The following is a 19336-nucleotide window of genomic DNA, read 5'->3' as shown; positions in this document are numbered from 1 at the left end:
GGGAGAGATTCGGGCCTTGGGGCCATGGGCCCTGACTGAGCACGCTCCATAACCCCACCCCTGCAACCTGGGTTCCCGGAGTGACCCGTGCTGGCCAGGCCCCCACCCTGCAAACCCTGGGCTGTTGCCTACTCTTTTGCCTGGAATGTTCCCCTGTCTCCCCACCCTTCCAGGCCTGGCCTGAAGCCCTCCCCCTCCTCTCCTCTCTGGCGTCCCACCCTGAGGTTTTCTGCAGCTCGATGCTTGATTTGGAGTTGACTGTTTCCTGCCTCAGTGTCTCCAGCCCAAGCCAGAAGTCAGCTGAGGGCCTCTCTGTACCCCACCCTCAAACCCCCCTAGACTTTGCCTGATAAGCCTCCTGGAGCAGAGGGGAGAGGGCAGGTGCCCGTGGTCACAGGACCCCAGCAAAGCCCCCTGTGCCCCTGGCAAAGCCAGTGAGCTCAGCTTCCGCCACCTTCTTGTGACTGCACGTTCTTCCACTCACTCCCCGGGCGCCGGGTGTGTGCACCCACACGCCAGGGTGGTGAGTCTGTGCCCACAGCCAGGGCGCCTGCTGCCAACCAGCACGGGAGGACCAGAGGCACAGCACCCGGCGAGTAAAGGGATCCTTTATTTCCACGTTAAACAGAATTGGTCCATGCTGCTGCCTGTCCCTGCTGCCTGGGGCAGGAAGAGCCACAGGAGGGGGGTGGGTCCCTGGAGGCCCCCAGCACCCCAGCGCCAAGGCCCTGCGGTCTGCTGGCAGGGAAAGGGGTGGAGCTGCAGGAGGAAATGCCATGGAATCCTGGGCAGAGGCCAGCAGGGGGCCTGGCCACAGGGGGACTCCCCCACAGGACAGACTGGAATGGCAGCCAGGCCTCCACGCCCAGCAGGTGGCAGGTGGGGCCACAGGACCGCAGGGCCAGTTTGGGAAGTGTCAATAAGTCAAAGGCCAAACCCAGGTGAGCAGGGTCACAAAGGAGAGCTCCCAGCAGCCTATCTGAGCCCCCCGGACCTGGGCTCCCCCAGGCCCTTGAGGCCCCCGTCTTTGGATAGGCCACCATTTGAAAGGGGCACTGGGCCCAGGGCAGGCGATTCCTTCGAGTCTGGCCCAGTCTCAGGATCCTGAGAATGAAGTCTTCTATGTGGCCAATGATACCCCTGCAGGGGCAGGCCATGCCCCTGGCCAGCCTAGCAGGCTGCACCGTGGTCCCAGGAGCCCCCGGCTGCAGGCTCCTCTGCGGAGAGCTCCCTAGGATCTTGTGCTTCTTGGCCTGCCCTGTCCCTCATTTGTGCCGAGTTGCTGGGTGTGTGGTGGGTGACAGGTGGGGGGGCTGCAGTAGGACAGAGGGCCGCTCTGGGACTGGGGGCTCTGGCTCTTGTTGAACCCACCCCTGTGGGTTGTCCCCCTCAGCCTTTCAAGTACCAACCCTGCCTGGGTCCCCACTTTCATGAGGAAGAGTGAGTATATTAGTGCCACGGGGCATCTGCCATAGCTCCCCCATCATCCAGGGGAGGCGCACACACAGCTGGCACTCCATAAACGGGCGTGGACTGACTGTAACTTGTGTGCACGCACAGATGGTCTTGTACACATGTATGCATCACACACAGAGGCATGTGTCTGCAAGGTGTCCATTGCGCACGTGCACTTATTACTGCCCTGGGGTGTGCATGTTTGCACGTGCACGGTGGCAGTGCACACTTACTCCTGCTGGTATGGAGGGGGACATGGGCATCAACTCGGAAGGGTGGGTGAGTAGTCACCAGGGAGGGGACACAGCAGCAGGCTCTGGGGGTGTGCCTGCGTGGGCGCACCTGCCGGGGGTGTGCATGTCCCAGGCCCAGGGCACAGCACGGGTCTGGGTGGCCCTCACTGCTGGTTGGCACAGCTCTCAGGCAGGCTGTGCAGAATGGCCTCCAAGTTCTGCTTGTCGGCGCGGATCTCGGCGAGGTTGCTCTCAAAACTCTGGATCTGCAGCTCCTGCTGCTCCGACTCCTGCTCCAAGAGCCTCAGTTTCCCCTGCAGGGCCCCGGGTGGGCCCAGCTGCAGCCTCAGGCGCTCCAGTGCCCGCTGGGTCTCGTTCAGGGCCTGGGCTGGGGTTTGATGGGTGTCCAGCAACCCTGCAGAGGGACACAGACAGCCTCAGTGTGGGCCAGCTCCCCTGCAGGGCCCAGAGCCTGTTCAGCCCCCCATCCCCGAGACCCTCCCCAGCCCGAACCTTCCAGAAATCCGAGTGCCTGCCATCTACCAGAGAAACTGAGGGACCAAGAAGGCAGTGGGGTGAGGCAGGGGAGAGTGTGGTCTGGGCACCCCACCGGGCTCATGTGCAGACGTTAGAACTTTCCTCCTGGGTGGCACGGGGCAACTGTTGATTTTTGTTGTTGGTATTACTATTACTGTGAAAAAAGTGGCTTTGGGTGAGTGCTGAGCGCCAGCTTCCTCATCTACAAAGCAGTGTGTGTGCATGAGGTCCTCATGATGCCTGCTGGCTCCCACATGCCGCCTCCATTCACCAAGAGCACACATTTACAGGTACCACTTGTGCTGGGATGCAGGAGGAGCTGGGGCTATAGAAGGTTTCTGGCTTCAGAATGAGGATGAGGAGGTGAACGGGGCAGGAAGGGCTGCAGGGGAAGCGGACAGGGGGGTCTGGTCCTGGCCCTGCACAGATTAGCTCTATTTCTTGGGATCAAGAAATTCCTGATGGGCTGGCCCCATGGCCAAGTGGTTAAAGTTCCACGTGCTCCCCTTTGGTGGCCCAGGTTCACGGGTTCAGATCCCAGGCGCAGACCTACACCACTCGTCAGCCATGCTGTGGAGGCATCCGACATACAAAGTAGAGGAAGACTGGCACAGATGTTAGCTCAGGGCTAATCTTCCTCAACAAGAAAAAAAAAAAAGAGGAAGATTGGCAAGGGATATTAGCACAGGGTGAGTCTTCCTCCTCAAAAACAGAAAAAAAAAAAAAGAGAGAGAACTTCCTGAGGCTCCCCAAGTGTAAAACGAGGGGGTGGGGCCGGGACTCACATTTGAACTTGGTGGAGGTGATGGTGGCATGGAATCCACAGGCTGCCTCCCCAACCTGGCCCTTGTCATTAGGGTGACATTCGACAGGAAGACAGGGCTCAGCCAGCGGGGACGGGAAGTAAGCCCTAAATGGCTTCTAACCCCACAGGATCCCACTGGGCCCCAGGGCTCCTCCAGGCCCTGACTTTCCTGGGCGATGCAGGCTGGGTCGGAGGGCAGGCAGCTGCAGGAGGGGAGCCGGGGGCAGGCAGAGGCAGAGGGGGGCCAGCCCTGCCTCTGGGCAGGTCCCGCTCTCAGCAAGGACCTCGAGAGGCCCCATCATCCACAGCAAGGTCCAAACAGCCTGGCCTTTGAGGAGACTCAGAATCAAGTTACAGCCTCCACTCTACCTGCCCAGCTGGGGTTCCGGGGTGGGGGTTGCGGGGGAGAGGAAGGGCCAGGTGTTATGTTCACTCCTGCATCCCCAGGTCAAGCCCAGTGCCAGCATGAATGAAGGAATGCCAGTGACAACAGCCAGAGTGGTTTCCCCCTGTAGAGAGTTTGTTCTGTGCCGGGCACGGTGTCCAGTGCTCTGAGTCCTTGGCATTGTGTACAGACTAGTGGCTACGGGCGGGCACTCTGACTCAGTTAGACCCAAGTGTGAACCAGAGCTTCCCCTAGTGACGGGCTGTGGGACCCTGGGCATATCATTGAAACTCTCTGTGCCTCACTTTCTTTGTCTGCAAAATGGCAAGAGGGTAAGTGTCCTCGCCTCAGAAGGTTAGTCTGAGAATTCTATCAGAGCACGTGTATGAACAGCTCGGTGTGGGCCTGGTGTCCAGCCGAAACGCGCAACACGCTGACTCTTCCCCTCCTTCTTAAGAATGAAAATTGAAAATGCCTGCTGTTGCGTGGAGGAACCTCACAGACCTTACGCTAAGTGAAATAAACCAGTCACGAAACGACAACTACCGTCTGATTCTGCTTGTATGAGGGTCCTGGAGTGCCAAGTTCATAGCGACAGAAAGGAGAATGCTGGTCGCCAGGGGCTGGCGGCTGGGGACCAGGGGATTCATGTTTACTGGGTACAGAGTTTCTGTTTAGGATGGTTTAAAATGTTCTGGAAGTGGATGGTGGTGATGGTGGCACAAGGAGGTGAATGCACTTAATGCCACTGAACTGTACACTCAAACGTGGTTAAAATGGGGGCTGGCCTGGTGGCGTAGTGGTTCAGTTTGTGCACTCCACTTCAGCGGCCTGGGGTTCATGGGTTTGGATCCTGGGTGCAGACCTACACACTACTCATCGAGCCATGCTCTGGTGGCGTCCCACATACAAAATAGAGGAAGACTGGTACAGATGTTAGCTCAGGGACAATCTTCCTCAAGCAAAAAGAGGAAGATTGGCAACAAATGTTAGCTCAGGGCCGATCTTCTTCACCAAAAAAAAAAAAAAAAAAAAGGTTAAAATGGCAAATTTTATGTATATTTTACCACAATTTAAAAAATGCATGTTGTTCATTTCAGCCCAACTGCTCTGGTACCGGTCTCCCCATCCCCGCTCTGAGGCCTTCACGTCTTGGTGAGCTCTGTCCCCTTCATTGGAAATGCATCCTTGCTAAAGCTCATCTTGAATTCTGCCTCCTCCCTAAGATCCACTACTCACTGATTCTCACCACATGACTGGTATCACAGGGTGGCAAGTCCTTCCTAAGTTACCCGCCTGTTACTCCCATTTTACAGATGGGTGAACTGAGGCTCAGAGAGGTAGAGTGATCTTCCCAAGGTCTCACAGCCAAGGAAGGGAATGCCAGACTGGAGTGTTGGTTTATCTGATTCCAAACCAGCAGCTGACCCTCGATGTCACCCTTGCTTCTGGGATATTCTCTCTCCCTCTCTCTGCGATGTCTCTTCTCCATCACGGAGGGCTGACCAGCGCCTCTGGTACCTACAGGTGTCCTGTCCGTGGTTAGTTTTCCCCCTGCCCCACCAGACTAGAGGCCCCTGGAGACACAAAGTGAACTCACTTCTGGACACAAGCCCACCCCGCACGGGGGCCTGCAGCAACTACAAATGCTTGTCACTGACCACAAGGCCAGGGATGGGGGAGGCCGCGCAGACAAGGGCAAGGAGGAGATCTCCCCAGGACTGGGCCCTGCAGGAGGATCGCAGAGGTGCCCCAGAGACCCGGGGCGCCAGGGCCCAGCCTCGGGCCCTCCTTACCCAGCCTGTCCAGCAGCTCCGTCAAGGCCTCGATGTCCTTCTCCAGGGAGAGGCGCGATTCCCGGATCTGCCGCTCCACCTTGCTCAGCCCGGCACCCACCTTGGGGCGAGGGAAGGAGGAAAAGCTTGAGGGGTCCCTGCTGCCTCCCGGGGCTGGGAGCAAGTGGGGCGGGGGCCTCGGCACACGTACCTGCTCGGCCTCCTCCAGCTCCCGTCCACGCGCTCCCAGGGCCAGCGCCTGGCGGGAGGCCTGTCGCAGCGTCGCCTGGGTCTGGCTGGACAGCCGGCCGGCTCGGCGGTATTCCTGCTTCCCCTCCCGCAGCAAGGCCTTGGCGAGCTATGGCGTGGGCAGCAGTGGCAGGGAGAGGAGGGTGAGCGGAGTGAGTCCTTCCAGAGGTAGAGAGGGCTTATGGCAAAAATGCCAAGCAGTCATCGCTTTGTGCACCAGATCACTCATTCATTCACTCATTCATTCATTCATTCAACAGATAGGTGTCGGAGGTTGGCTAGGCACAACAAAACCGTGAGAGCTGGGGAGATGCATATTGATTAGGATTTGGCCCCAATTCAAAACAAAACGCTCAGAGGTTTAGGAAGTAAGGCCAAGCAGACGTAGGTGTGGGCCTTGGTCATACGATTCCAGTTACTGAACCGGGCTGGGCCTCAGGGTCCTCACCTGTCCCATGGGGACAGCAGTGACACCTATTTCTTGAGGAATCAACAGGGTCACCCAAGTGAAGCTCCAGAGCTCAGAGCCCGGGACCCACTCAGTCCTCAGCAAGTGCCCAGTGTCCAGCCCTGCACACAAGGAAGGGGCGGGTCTGCAGGGGCAACGTTCACCCCACGGAAGGGCAGCTCTTATGGGACAGTCCTCCCATGGGCCCCGAAGGCAGGGATGCTGCCATCATCACAGCTGTGGCCCTGACCTTGGCACTGTCCTTGGCCAACAGCTCGGCTTCCCTGCCCTTCTTCCTGGCGCTGGAGGAGACAGACGCCGTGTTTCCCAGCATCCTCTCCGCCTGCTTGGTCTTCTTTCGCGCGTCCGCGAGGATCCTGTCCTGGACGAGACCCGCCTTCCTCATCAACGCGGCCTGGTCCTCGGGCAGAGGAAACCGCAGCTTCATTCCTGCAAACCCGGCAGACGCTGTGTCAGGGGGTCGGGGCTTGATCATCCAGAGCCTGCCGGGTGGTCGCTGACAGATACCTGACCAGCCCCAGACCCTCAGACAACAGTAGCGGGGGTTTGAGATGCGTGAGATCCATGCGTAACCTTCCCAGGCTTATCGGGGGGCGGGCGGTGTGGGACATACTGTCAGAAATTACGACAATTATTAAACTCACAAATTACTTGGTGGTCAATCCCTGGGCCAGGGGTAGGGATGGGGAGCAACAGTACAGTACTCGGCCAAATCTACTCAACTCTTTGTTTTAAGGTACCACTTATTTCTGAAAAGGCCCTGAGGCAGCTTATTATAGTGACGGATAAAACAACAGCTGGACCAGTAAAATGAAAAACAAGAGCCATATGTAACTGGGGGGTTGAGGAAGGAAAGAGAAGTGCCAGAAAATTAGGACAATGATACTGCAGGTACCAAATGCTCTATTTACCTCTGAGCTTCCCAGCAGCCAAGACAAAAAGTGAAGTACTACAATTCACATAGATTTTATTACCTAAGAAGTAGTAGTTTTCCTCTTTAAAGAAGAGAGAGACTTCTTCCTTTCCTTTCAGATAAAATTCTAAGGGAAATTTGTCATAAAGAGTACTAATTACAGTAGACAAAGTCAAGTTTTAAAAAGAACCAAGCCTTCTAATCTTTGGGGGTGACAACACAATTGTTCTATGAAGATAATCCAGAAATGAGATCACCTTTGCTTCTTGTACACAAAATTGGTGCTTCTTAAAGTGTACCCTATGGAGTCCTAATTCTACAGGGTGTTCGTAGATGTCAGGGGGAAATGTCAATGAGGTTTAAACAAAGTGAACCAGGTTTCTTTATTGCAGGCCTTCTCAGGGCCTTTAATATTCTAAAGTATTCACCCTAAGGCCTCAGACGGGCTGCAGCACGTGACATTTCCTAGACTCGTTTGAACACAAACCCTCTCTTGGCAGAGCACATCACAGGCTAGGGGCCCCCGGGCCACATCTTGGGGAAGGCTGCTCCACGTTTCATTCAGTGAATTTTCCTTTCATTCCGAATACCAACTGAACACAGGCCAACTGCTGGTAAGAGAGGGGTGTCTCTGAAAAGGGGTGGGGATGGGGAAAAGAGGCTGGGGTCAGAGGTTTGAGGCGGGGTCCTCGTGTGGATGATGGCCCAGCACCAGGGAGGCAAGTCTCTGCCCAGTACACACAAGAGCATTCTCATTCTCAGAACCATCCAACGAGGAGAAGGGGGTACCCGGTGACGTAGTGAGCAAGCCATCCCTGGAAGCAGGCAAGCTGAGGGTGGATGAGCACCCCGCCCACTGAGGGGGTGGCAGCAGATGACTCTAAGACCCCTTATAATTCTAATGTTCCAAAATCCTAATATTCCATCATTATATATCATTTACATTTTCCTAAACACGGACCAGAGACAAGCACACGCAGCCACACCTTTCCCATTGGAAGCCCCCTAGCCAATGGGTGACCAGGACTTCAGGCCTCAGGAACCTAGAGAACAGGAGGTAGGGACCGCCCCCCACCCCGCCCGGAGGGTTAGGATCCAGGGCTGGAGCCGCATCTCCTACGGGCAGCGGGCAGGGCTGGGAGAGAAGCTACAGAACCAACCAAGATGACGGCAGAGCCTGACCTCCGGCCTTGGCCCCGAGAGCATCTGCTCCTGCCTTAGCCAGCTCATTGGAACCGAGCCACAGAAAAGGGCTAGGGCGCTTCTCTCTGGAGCAAAGAGGACGCCACAGAAGCCCATACACAGGGGGACACCGAGGTGGAGAATCGTAAAACGGCTGGTTTCTGTTCTGCTCAGCCCTGATCCAGGGGTAGGTATCAATTCCTTTCCTCAGTCTACCCATCTGTAAAATGGGAGCTCTTAGCCTCATTTTCCTAAAGCTCAAAAGAGACCTGGAACCCATGCCCCCTCCTAAAGGGAAACTCTGTGTGCCTCCCCATAGCCCCAGCTGAACACTGGACCATGGCTCCCACATTTGTACCAGGTAACCGGACGCGCAGCCAGAGTGGACTAGACCAGGGGTGGACAGCCGATGGCCTCAGACTCTCTTCCCATCTGGCCGTGAGGGGCTCTGCATGTGGTCTGATGATGGGTGGCCATATGGCATGTACCCGGTGAGCAGTATATGACACAGGGAGAGGCCAGCAGCCACAGGAGAGGAGCTGACTGGAGGGACAGTCTGCTTGGCTTATGCCCACAGACTGGACTCTGTCCCCTGCAGCCAAGCCTGTCCTAGCTGAGGAGAGGGTCCAGCGGCTGCCATGGGCCTCTGTGCATCGATGAGCCTAGGGCTCAGCAGAGCAGGCACACCTTCCAGGTCAGCCAGCAGGGTCCTGGCTCCCACGACGGTCACTGTGGCAGCCTGGACGGACGAGGAAGCCCGGGTCAGGGCGGCTCTGGCCTCCTGGTGCAGCTGGAGAGAGGAGAAGAGAGAGGCTGGCGGTTGGCGCCGGGGGTGGGAGGCTCTGGAGGGATGGAGAGAACCACTTCCAGTCTTGGTCACTCCCTCCTGCAACCCCCGAGCCCAGACGGGGGCAGCCCCAACCTCCCCCAGGTACCTGCCTCAAAGCACAAGAGCCCACCTGCGTGAGGGGCTCGGCCTTGTGCAGTGCGGCCCGGGCGGTGGCCTGGAGGGCCCGCGCAGCCTCGGTGACCACGCGCTCTCTCGATGCGACTGTCTTCTCCAGAGCCTGCAGCCTCGGGTCCAGGTCCCCAGCCCGAGCCGCCTGAGGCTGCGGGGAGATGGAGGCTCAGGCAGGGGCTGGCAGGAAGGTTCGAGGGGCAGACCCTCTGCTGGATGAGAGACGCCAGGGCCAGGGACAGCGGTGGGGCGGGGGCTGCCTGTGGACCCTGGGCAGCAGCGGGGCCAGGGCAAGAGACCCAGGCTGGGGACTGTCTCTCGGGGGCTCAGATTCCAGCCCCACCCATCCCTGGGAGCTCAGCCTCGGGCAACTCAGCGGACCTGCCCGACCTGCACTCCTCCCCAGGTCCCTCAGCTGAAACCTCTGGCCTGACTAACAGCCAGACCTTAGAGAAGCAGCGCAGGAACCGACAGCATCTAACTCCCCGGCGGTACTGGGGCAGCTCGCAAGGCCGCACGCGTTACCGCCCGCACATTCCTCCCACACGCAGGGGGAGAAACGAAGACCCAGAGCAGCAGTCTGGGGCCGCTCAGGTTTTGCCCCAAATGCATTTGTTTAAGCTTAGTCTTTTTTTTATGTTTTTAATTCAGTTTCTGAGTTTTGGGATTTCAGGATTATCGACAGGACGTGATGGAGCTATTTACCCAGAGGTGACAGGCACAGGGCGGCAGGCACAGAGGGGATGAGGATGACCAGCAGGGACGCCACCTTGTGCCTTTCTCACAAATCAGCCCCCCGCCCCCCATGGACGCAGCCCTCTAATAACCCAATGGGCGAGCTCCGCCTGACCAAGGAAGTGACTGAGGCACAGCGGACGGAAAGTCCTCGGCCAAGGTCACAGCTGGAGCCACGGAGCTGGGATTTGATCCCATGTCTGTCTCATCCCATTGCTAATACCCCGGCCCTGACATTATCATTATAATCAACAGCAAAGATCGGCTGAGCTCTAACTCTGTGCCGGGCAGGCGCTCAGCCAAGCCCTGGAGGTAGGTTATCTTGTTTTAATCAACCATTATATAGTTAAAAGTAAGCCACGTCCTCTGCCCCTGCCTGGGCCATGCTGGTCCCCCAGCTGCCCCATTCTCCCCCTCCCCCAGCCCTTGCAGAACTCCGAGGATGGCCGAGCTGACCAGTGCCACAGGGACAGGCAGCGAGGCCGGCCGCAGGGCCGCGTCTGTGACAACTTGCTGCACTGCGGCCAGTACTCTCTCGGCTTCGGGCAGCGCCTCTGCCACAGCCGCGCCCAGCTCCTTCTGGGCCTCCTGCACCGCCTGGTACCTGGGAGGAGACAGAGACAGGATGGTGCATGCAGCAGGGCACAGGCCATCCCTCCCCATTGCTGTCCTGGCCCCCAGCTGGAGCCCCCAGTTTTTGAAGCCTTCGCCTAGCGTCCCAGGCAGAGCCGCCCTCTGTGGGTGTCGGGACCCAGCGGCCGGCCTCAGAAAGTGGCCGCCACTCTGCAGCTTCCACGTGAATGGGAAAGGCAGCCGAGGGACTACGTTCTTGCTTCTTTGTTCACTCGGTTCAACCACGCTTTTCTGAAGGGTCTCGTGCTTGGTTTCACTCGACAATCTCACATTTTGCAAAAGTTTGGGCTCCTCTGGGTGAACCATGAAGAGGAAAATGCCTGGTGCTGGGGAAGCGCCAGTGGCCTAGGCTCGGTCTTGGGCTCAGCTGTGCCCTTGGCTGACCTTGGGCATGTTGTTCTCCAGGGAAATGGAGCCCCCTGGGCTGCACAAGGCTCTGGGGTGCTTTCGCCCTGAGGGGCTATGATCAAGCAACTAGAGCAGCTTTACTGTGGTCTGAGACACAGAGAGGCCGGCAGCCACGGACAGGCGCTGGCTGCAGGGGACGGTCTGCTTGGCTTCCACCCACTTCCCAGGCGGAGCTGCCCACACCCGCCCCACCCAGCTTCGCCCACCGTGGGCACCGGCTGGGGTGGAAACCATAGCCCGGCTCTCTCCTATCCCTCATCCCTACTCAGCAAGCTAGTGCCCCTACCCCTAGGAGTGGGTCATGTGACCTCACCCCACCCATGTCAACTGGCTCAGGGCTGGCTGCCTGATCTGAGCTGGGCCAATCAGATTCTCTCATTTAGGAAGACAACTTGGGGTTCAGTAAGGTGTTGGGGGGTCTCCACTGATCCTTTGACCAAGAGGGATATATAGGGGCCACCCAGAGCAGAGAAGCAGAAGCCAAGAGGGCAGCTGGTAGCCCAGAGGAGCTGCCCCGGGAAGCTGGGGTGAGCTGGGAGACACTGCGGGGGACATGGAGATGCTGCCCTGACCCCTACTTGTTCAGGTTCTTGTCCCTTCTCTCGAGAGGCTGAGCTGCACCCCAGGCATGAGTGGGTTCCTGTAACTCACCACCGAGCAGGCCCAAGACCCCAGACATCTCATGCCGCCCCAAAGACCGTCAGGACTCAGGGGAACGAAGCAGGTTCTGGAACCAGCAGCCTCTGGTCAGGCGCCTTTGGCTCCAGAAGGCCAACCCAAGCTCCTCCCCACACCTGGGAGGTCTCACCTGTCCTCCAGCTCCTGCTGGGCCTCCAGGGCCACTTTGCCCTCCAGCAGACTCCAGAGAAGCACATAACTGGTGTTGGAGGCGAGCAGGGCCCTCTGAGCAGTGGCCTTGATCTTGGTGGCGGTGGCCCTGTGGCTGCATGAAAATACAACCCAACCAAGAGCTCACACAGAGGGAGGCCTGGGCACCCCCCGCCACTGTGTGGGCCTCCTGCCATCCCAAACAGAGAACAGCCACGAGGGCCGAGCTCTCTGCCAGATACACAGTGAAGACTGATGAAAGGAAACCAAGCCCCCATTCCTGTTATATATAGTTTATGCCTGTGGTCGTGGCATAATGATTAATAGGGCCTTTTATCACACATAAAATCTCAGTTTGGACAATAAATTATATGGTCACCCTAATAAAGACAGTATAGAAGAGAAACAGTTAAAACAACCGGAGTTTGAATCCTGGCTCTATCACTTCTAAGCTGTGTGTCCTTAAGCAAATCACTTAACTTCTCTGAGTTTTTCTTCTCATCTGTAAAATGGGTCTAAAGTCCCTGGAGTACAGCTAAAAGAAAAAACTTCTGCAGACCCTGTGTTTTTAGGATCTTAAGCTGCTTCTTAAAGGCAGTGGGTGAAACAACCCAAATGTCCATCAACGGATGACCGGATAAACAAAATGTGGCATATCCATACAATGGAACATTATTTGGTTATAAAGAGGAATGAAGTACAGATACATGCTGTAACGTGAATGAACCTTGAAGACATCATGCTAAGTGAAAGAAGCCAGACACAAAAGACCACATGGCATATGATTCCATTCGGATGAAATGTCCAGAACAGGCAAATAAATCCACAGAGACAGGAAGTAGATAAGTGATTCCCAGGGGCCAGGGAGGTTGAAGAGAAATAGGGAGTGATGCCTAATGGGTCCAAGGTTTGTTTCAGGGGTGATAAAATGTTCTAAAACTGACTGTGGAGACAGTTGCACAACTCTGTGAATACAGTGAAAACCGCTGAATTGTACACTTACATGAGTGACTTGCATGGTATGTGAGTTATATCTCAACAAAGCTATCATAAAAAGAGCCAGTGGCTGCTCTCAGATGCCTGCAGTTGACCAAGCTCTGTGGTCCCCCCACCTCCCGGCATCTCCAGGCTCAGGCTGTCCTTCACATCTCTCCTTCCCACGGTGGTGACATTTCCCCCCACCAGGCAGCTCTCGTACTCATCTGATGCTAACTCCGGGCGTGGGGACACCTGTGGGGCTCACTCTGACTCTGGAACCCCCCAAGAGAAGGGCTGGGCTTCCGTCATGATTGTGTGGGCAGGACCTCACCATGCTCTCGGGGGCTCACCTCCTGGCAAGGACACGGGCTTCTGAGGCCAGGTGGCTCCAGTTGGTGGGCAGGCCAAGCCCCTCCTGAGGAATCACCTTTAGAGGAAAGAGGAGAAAACTGATGGCCCATCCCCGACGGGCAAGGGCCACATCTGGCTAAATCATTGGGCAGAGCTGGACAGGGCCAGTTATTTCATAAATGCTCAAGGCTAACTACAAAGTCAGCATCTGGTAAGCGGACTCCTCCAACGTGGAAATCACAGTAATGACGCCTACCACTTGCTGGGCAGTCACTGTACACTTGGAACATGCCTCGTTCTTTGCAAACGTTATCCCACCGAATCAGCAGAGGAGGTACTGTGTGACCCCCATTTTACCAATGTGGAAACGGAGCCTCCCAGAGGAGGCACGCCCAAGGTCACCAGGTCAAGAGCACTGAGCCCAGGCTCAGCGGAGGGAAGGGGCCCCCTGCGGTACCAGAGACGCCAGGACGGTGGCTGCATGCAAAATCTCCTCTTCTGAAGACTCCAGCGCTGCCTCTAGGTCTGCCAGCTGGATGCAGGTCTTCCCGGCTCTGGCCTGGGCACAGCGTGCCTTCCTGCTCAGCGCCCGGAGCTGCTCCCTGGCAGCCTTCACAGCACCCTCGAGGCCTGTCACCTGCTCCAGGAAGGCTTCCCGGGCCCCTGCAGAAAGCCCGCAGTCCAGAGGGTCACAGAGCGGTCAAGACTTCACACCAAAGCCCCCACCCTCGGAGGTCCCTATCGGTGCCCTCCACTTTTCCTGGGCACAGCTGAACTCCATCAGCAGGCCTGAGCACCACCAGTGAGTTCCAAAGGAAGAGCCTCCCCAAAGGCCGAGGCCTGGAGAGGACAAATCATGACCAAGGTGCCACACACAGGAAGTCAGCCACAGACGAGGGACTGGAAGGAACCCAGGCCTTCCAGAGCCACAATAAACAACTCCTTCTGAATCTGAGACGGCAGGAACACTCCAGCTCCAGCCAGCTCTGTAATTGGCAGTGTGGCTCATTACGGGTGCTTTAACAGGCAGCATCCGAGAGCTCTCTACTTCGATAATTAGTCCTGCCAACAGGTGCTCAGCTCACCTACATCTGGCTGCTATAGGCATACTCGTGCTTATAAACATGAAATTTCACAAAACTGTCAATTTGCTTTCAGTGATCCCTAAATTTCAGTGTTCCATGGCCCAGTTCCACCTGGCTTCACTAACCGTGTGCTTTTTTCTTATTTACTCATTTATTTTCTATGTCGGGGATATGGCAGTGAGCCAAATGGCCAACAGTCAAGAGAGCAGGAACTCTACCTGTTCAGCACCTAGGACAGCGCCGCCATGATAATCAGTTGAGTGAGTAAATGAATGAACCCAGCCCCATCCTCCCCGAGTTTAGTCTGGGTGGGGCAGGGGCATAGGTACAGACACTACAGTCAGAGACCAATATTAATAAGGTTACAAAGCACAACCAGGCGAGGAACATTGGAGGAGAGGTCCATGGGGCGACAGGACTCCATCATGGGAGGAACCCACCTCGTCAGGAAGGTCTGACAGGCTCTCCCAGCAAGCAAGTTCCTCAGGGGCTGAGCCCAGAGCCCTCAAGGTGGACACCAGACTGAAGGGCCCCAAAGGGGGCGTTGGAGCAGCCAGTCCTTCCCTTGCCTCCTGTCTCCCGCTGTACCTTGCAGCAGGTGGTGGCCCTGGTAGACGTCCCCCCGTGGGGCTTCTCCCTGCAGAATGTCCAGCGGTCCCCAGGTTATGCCACAGTCAGACCCCTGCAGCCACCCCTCCATCAGGGTCAGCCTGGCCTTCAGCTTGGCAACCTGGAGGGGACAGAGACGGAAGGGTGTGTGAGACTGGCAGCCTGGAAGCTGTGCCAGGACACCTCCCCCTGGCTTCTGCCTGGCCTGCCCTCCCCAACGGTCCCTTTCTCCAAATCCTACCCTAGGCCCCAAGCTAAGGACACATCACACCTCTGAGAACCAGTCCTGCCCACTCCATCATCATATCTGTCCCTTCGCTTCTCACAGCCAAGGCACCTGCTGGCATTCAGCCGACCACACCTCTGTCCTACTGAGGGAGGGAGGGGTGGGAGGGGAAGCCCCAGGAGGATCTATCTGTCCTGTTCACAGTCTTTCCAGGATTTGGCACAGAGCAGGCGCGACATGGAGACCCGCTGGCTGAGCGAGTGTGCTATGCAACATGTCCTTTCATCATATTGTTCTTTTCATCATATGGACAGTAACCGCATTTCTACAGCACTTGCCACGAGCAACCTCCAGCCACGCACCAGCTCATGCTCACCCTGTAACCACCCTAAGGGGCAGGGGCCGTGGGTCCCGAGCCCGCGCCTTGAATCCAAAGTCCGAAATGCTCTGAAAAACCACAAGGTTTTCCATTCCTTATTTGATGGCAAACTCAGGTTCAAAAAACCCTGAACTCACTTGGGAGCAAAACTGATCTGAACAAGGCTTCCCGCGGTCTTTATTTACCACCTCGGTGTGAGTATTCATGTTTTCCTATAGAGGTATCAATGGGTTTGATTACAGGGGCCGGTCTAGGCACCAAGGGGGTGGTCCCTGATATTCAGCATACACCAGCTTATCTTTCTATAGAACCATCATTCTGGAAGCTGGCCTTGCTGGTTTCAGGTAAGGGGCTGCAGGCTTGAATTATCTCCATTTTGGAGTAGGAGAGATGCTTACCCAGGCTGTCACCTGCCTGGGCGCACGACAACTAATGGGACGGGGGGAGGGGAACCCCAGAGTTCATGCTCCTGACTCCTGCACCCACCGCCTCCTTGCTCAAAATAGTACTTGTGCCCCAGAACGGGCATCACCCTCCTCCTGACCCTCCCCATGAAGGGCTGTCTATGGTCCCATCCTCATTGAACTTGAGAAAGTGTGAGGCCTCGGCCCGGGTGGTGGGGAAGGACACGCAGTGATAGCCACTTTTCTCCTGTCCACTCAGGAGCGGGAGAATGGCGGAGGTGAGGGTTGAGCCAGGTTGACAGGGGATGAGCTGTGAATGAGCAGACATTTCCTGGCGCCCAGCACAGAGCTGGCGCTCACTGGGAGCGTGGAATGAAGGGGAAAGTGGAACGAGCCTGGATGGGGTGGGCTCACCTCCTCCTTCACCAGAGAGTAGCACGACGGGCACTCCTGGCAGTGCGTGCCGCTGGCCGTGAGGAAGAAGTTGTCCTGGCAGCGGTCACACTTGTAGCCCACGAAGCCGGGCCTGCACACGCAGGTGCTGTTCTCGTGGCATTGGGCCGAGGCGGCGCCCAACGGGGAGCACCTGCAGGCTGGAGGGGCCAGGACAGATCTGGGTGTCCTGATGGCCACCCCACAGCAGAACCCCCAGGTCCTCTGCTTCCCCACACCTGGCTGCTCTGGACCCCCCTGGGCAGCTCAACTACACCCCTCTGTCCTTCCCAGGAGATTCTGATTGAGGTCAGAGGTGAGGATGGAGAGCCTGACTTATTTCAGTGTCCCCATGATCTGAGGACCAGCCAGTCCAACCTTACAAATGAGGAAACTGAGGCCCAGAGGGGTGACAGGACAGCCCCAGGCACACAGGAATTTAGCAATGGGGTCTGCCACTAGGTTCTTGGCCATTCTTCCAAGGCCTCAGGCCCCTGCGCCATCCTCTGCTCACTCACTCCACGTTTGCATGGCTGCTCTTCAAAGACCTGCCCTGCGCCTGCCTTTTCTCTCTCCTGCTGCAGGACCATCTTCTTCTTTGCCCAGAAACCTCAGGCCCTCCCCTTTGGGCAGCCCAGGAAGAACGCCGCTTCCTCACCCCGGCAGCCCTTGACAGAGAAGCCAAAGAAACCCAGCTGGCATCTGTCGCAGGCCTGGCCCTCGACACCCGGGCGACAGGGGCACTGCCCGGTCTTAGGGTGACACTGGTCCTCCTGGGAGCCCAGCGGGTGGCATTTGCAGCTGCGAAAAGAGAAGCAACTGGGTCTGAGACAAGCTCTGGTCCCTCCCAGCCTGGCCTCAGCTGGCCGCAGCTGGTGAGGGGCTTTCTGATCCCATCCTTGCTGACAAGGCCCCAGTTCCATGTCAGTGCATGCCAAACAGCCTCCCTGAAGCCGTGCCTGGGAAACACAGCCTCACAAAATGGTGCCCCCAAGAAAAAGGCTATGAGGACATATACATCTTGGAGACTATACCTCTCTGTTGGAAAGTCACAGTGCAGTTAGCATATTAAAGACTCTGAGCAGTCTTGCAAGGGAGAAACCTGTTGCTGCACTGGGCATTTCCCAGGGGTCCTCCACTGTTCCCTAGACGCTAAGGTGCTGCTGTGGCCAAAAAGGTCATTGAGTGACAGCGTCACTGAGAAGGGAATCAGAGACCAAAGCAGCACCCCGCCCAGCTGGCCATCCCTTAGGGCTGCTCTTGGCCTGCATCCTGGGCTGGCAGGGCCATGAGTCTGACCCCCAAGGGACCATCCCTTTGTTCTCCTTTGGTGTAGGGCACGGTGTACCTGGCAGTGGGCCTGGGACAACACATTCCAAGCCAGGCCCCTCTCTGAGGCTCCCTGGTGCCTCCTTCCATCCCAGAGAGATACCCAGGGGAAGGGCACCCCCACCTCGCCCCACCCACCTCTGGCAGCCCCTCCCAGGCTGGAGGTCGTAGAAGCCAGGGCTGCAGAGGCCACAGTCCCGTCCAGTCACATGAGGCAGGCAGGAGCACTGGCCGGTCACTGGGTCGCAGGGTCTCTGCTCACTGACTGAGCCCCCCGGGTTGCAGCTGCAGGCTGGGGGTGGGAGTAGGAAAGAGTGTTGAGGAACCCTGCGGATCAAGCTTTGGGGGTCCAGGAGACACAGAGAAGATGGGGGGGGCCACAGAGATGACTCACATTCAGCCCAGACTCCTAAGGTGTTTCTGGAAAAGGCTCTAGGGCTGGGTTCAAATCTCAGCCCATTTTCTAGGTCCTGGGAGAGACAGCCTAGAATAGTCGTGGTGGCAGATGGCCCTTCTGAGCCTGCCCTGCACCCTCACAGGCTGGAGAAAAGGCCAGAGACGCGGCCAGGGGGTCACAGGCAGACCCCTGCACCACTGTTTTGGGTCACTTGACCCTGCTGTCTCGGGACCCACAGAACAAGAGGCTGGCAGAGGGCTGGCAGGTGTTACATGGAAAAAGGTGCTCAGGAGTGAGCGAGTTTTGGGCAAATGCTGAGCTTCCCCCTGCAGCACTCCTGGAAGCCTTCCACGGGCTGATCATGCTGCGGCCCTCGGGGACGGGACACAGGGCCGAGTGTCCACCCAGGCCCTGGGGAGGCACCGCCTGATCGGAAGCCCAGGACTTGAGGAGGCCGCAGGCATCTCTGACAGTCTATGTGCTAACTGTGGAGGGAGAGCGAAGCGCTCAGTTATCAAGGCAGAAAAAACATCCCAGGATGAGAGTTGATAAGATCCCCAGGCTGAAGGAGACCTTGGAGCAAACCCTTACACTTTATGGACAAGGGACAGAGAAGGTGAGGGACCTGCCTAAAGTTGCACAGCCTTGCAGAGTGGCCAGCTGGGTCTGGTAGAGAAGGGGCCCACCATGCCCCACCCCATGGGTCCAGGAGGTGGGTACTCACGCATGCATTTGTCTGCGGGCCGAGGGGCCAGGGCGCTCCCATAGTAGCCATCCTGACAGTGCTCACAGTGAGCACCTGTTGTGTTGTGCAGGCAATGCAGGCAGTGGCCAGACAGGGGGTCACAGTTGCCCATGGCGTTGGGGTCTATATTCCCGCTGCACTGGCACTGCTGGCAGGGCTGGGGGGCTCCAGAGAGCCCCAGTGGGTCCCCAAAAAAGCCATCATCACAGGTCTCACAGCGCCGCCCTGGGGAAAGGAGAAGGCTGTGTATGGAGGAGCAGGCATGAGGGATGTGCTGGGTCCACAGGGGTGAGGGTGGGTGTGAACAAAAGCAAATGTCCCTCAGGTCTCCTTGTGGAGCAGAGCATGGGCTCCAGGGTCAGGCTGACTTGGGGCCAGGGCCCGTCTAGGCCATCAGCTGGCTGTGTGGTCTTGGGCAAGCCACTGCACCTCTCTGAACTTGGGCTCCTTGTCTGCAAAGTGAGGACAATAATGGCAGCTACCATAGGTGGCTGTCACCACCTATTCATCATCACTCTCATCGTCATGTTGTCATCACCTTTCTCTTCACCATCACCATTCTCTGCCTCAGCACCTCCATCATCATCATCTTCATCAGCATCCATCATCTTGATCATTATCATCATCGTCGTCATCTGTCATCCTCTTGACCATCTCTCTATCATCATCATCTTGACCAGCTCTGTCTTCATCATCCTCATCTTCAAAGTCATCGTCACCTTCCTCCTCCTCCTCATCTCCCTCTTAGCTGTGGTTGCTCTTTCACTCGTGGTTCATGGTCCCTTTGCCTTTTCCGCTTCGCATGGTTTCTAAACTTCCTTTGGACTGTTCATTTT

The 19336-nt window shown here is 57.1% G+C and overlaps 1 protein-coding gene across 1 annotated transcript in view; it reads right to left on the bottom strand.

Annotated features, from left to right (window-relative positions):
* Nucleotides 1-592: 592 nt before the first annotated feature.
* Nucleotides 593-19336, bottom strand: part of LAMC3 (laminin subunit gamma 3) — a 60177-nt gene continuing 41433 nt past the window's right edge. Inside the window, exons 14-28 of the mRNA XM_070595246.1 lie at nt 18480-18725; nt 17497-17650; nt 16688-16830; nt 16012-16190; nt 14568-14709; nt 13352-13557; nt 12894-12970; nt 11546-11680; nt 10153-10300; nt 8963-9112; nt 8691-8793; nt 6138-6337; nt 5402-5548; nt 5212-5311; nt 593-2103 (exon numbers count right to left, since the gene is read on the bottom strand). Of these exons, the coding sequence (XP_070451347.1) occupies nt 1853-2103; nt 5212-5311; nt 5402-5548; nt 6138-6337; nt 8691-8793; nt 8963-9112; nt 10153-10300; nt 11546-11680; nt 12894-12970; nt 13352-13557; nt 14568-14709; nt 16012-16190; nt 16688-16830; nt 17497-17650; nt 18480-18725 (2381 nt within the window). The 3' untranslated portion in view covers nt 593-1852. The remainder of the gene's footprint in view (nt 2104-5211; nt 5312-5401; nt 5549-6137; nt 6338-8690; nt 8794-8962; nt 9113-10152; nt 10301-11545; nt 11681-12893; nt 12971-13351; nt 13558-14567; nt 14710-16011; nt 16191-16687; nt 16831-17496; nt 17651-18479; nt 18726-19336) is intronic.

This window comes from Equus przewalskii, chromosome 26, assembly GCF_037783145.1.
Source record: "Equus przewalskii isolate Varuska chromosome 26, EquPr2, whole genome shotgun sequence".
Classification (NCBI taxonomy): Eukaryota; Metazoa; Chordata; class Mammalia; order Perissodactyla; family Equidae; genus Equus; species Equus przewalskii.
Note: the sequence above shows the minus strand (reverse complement) of the source record. Positions and strands in the feature narration are given on the sequence as shown.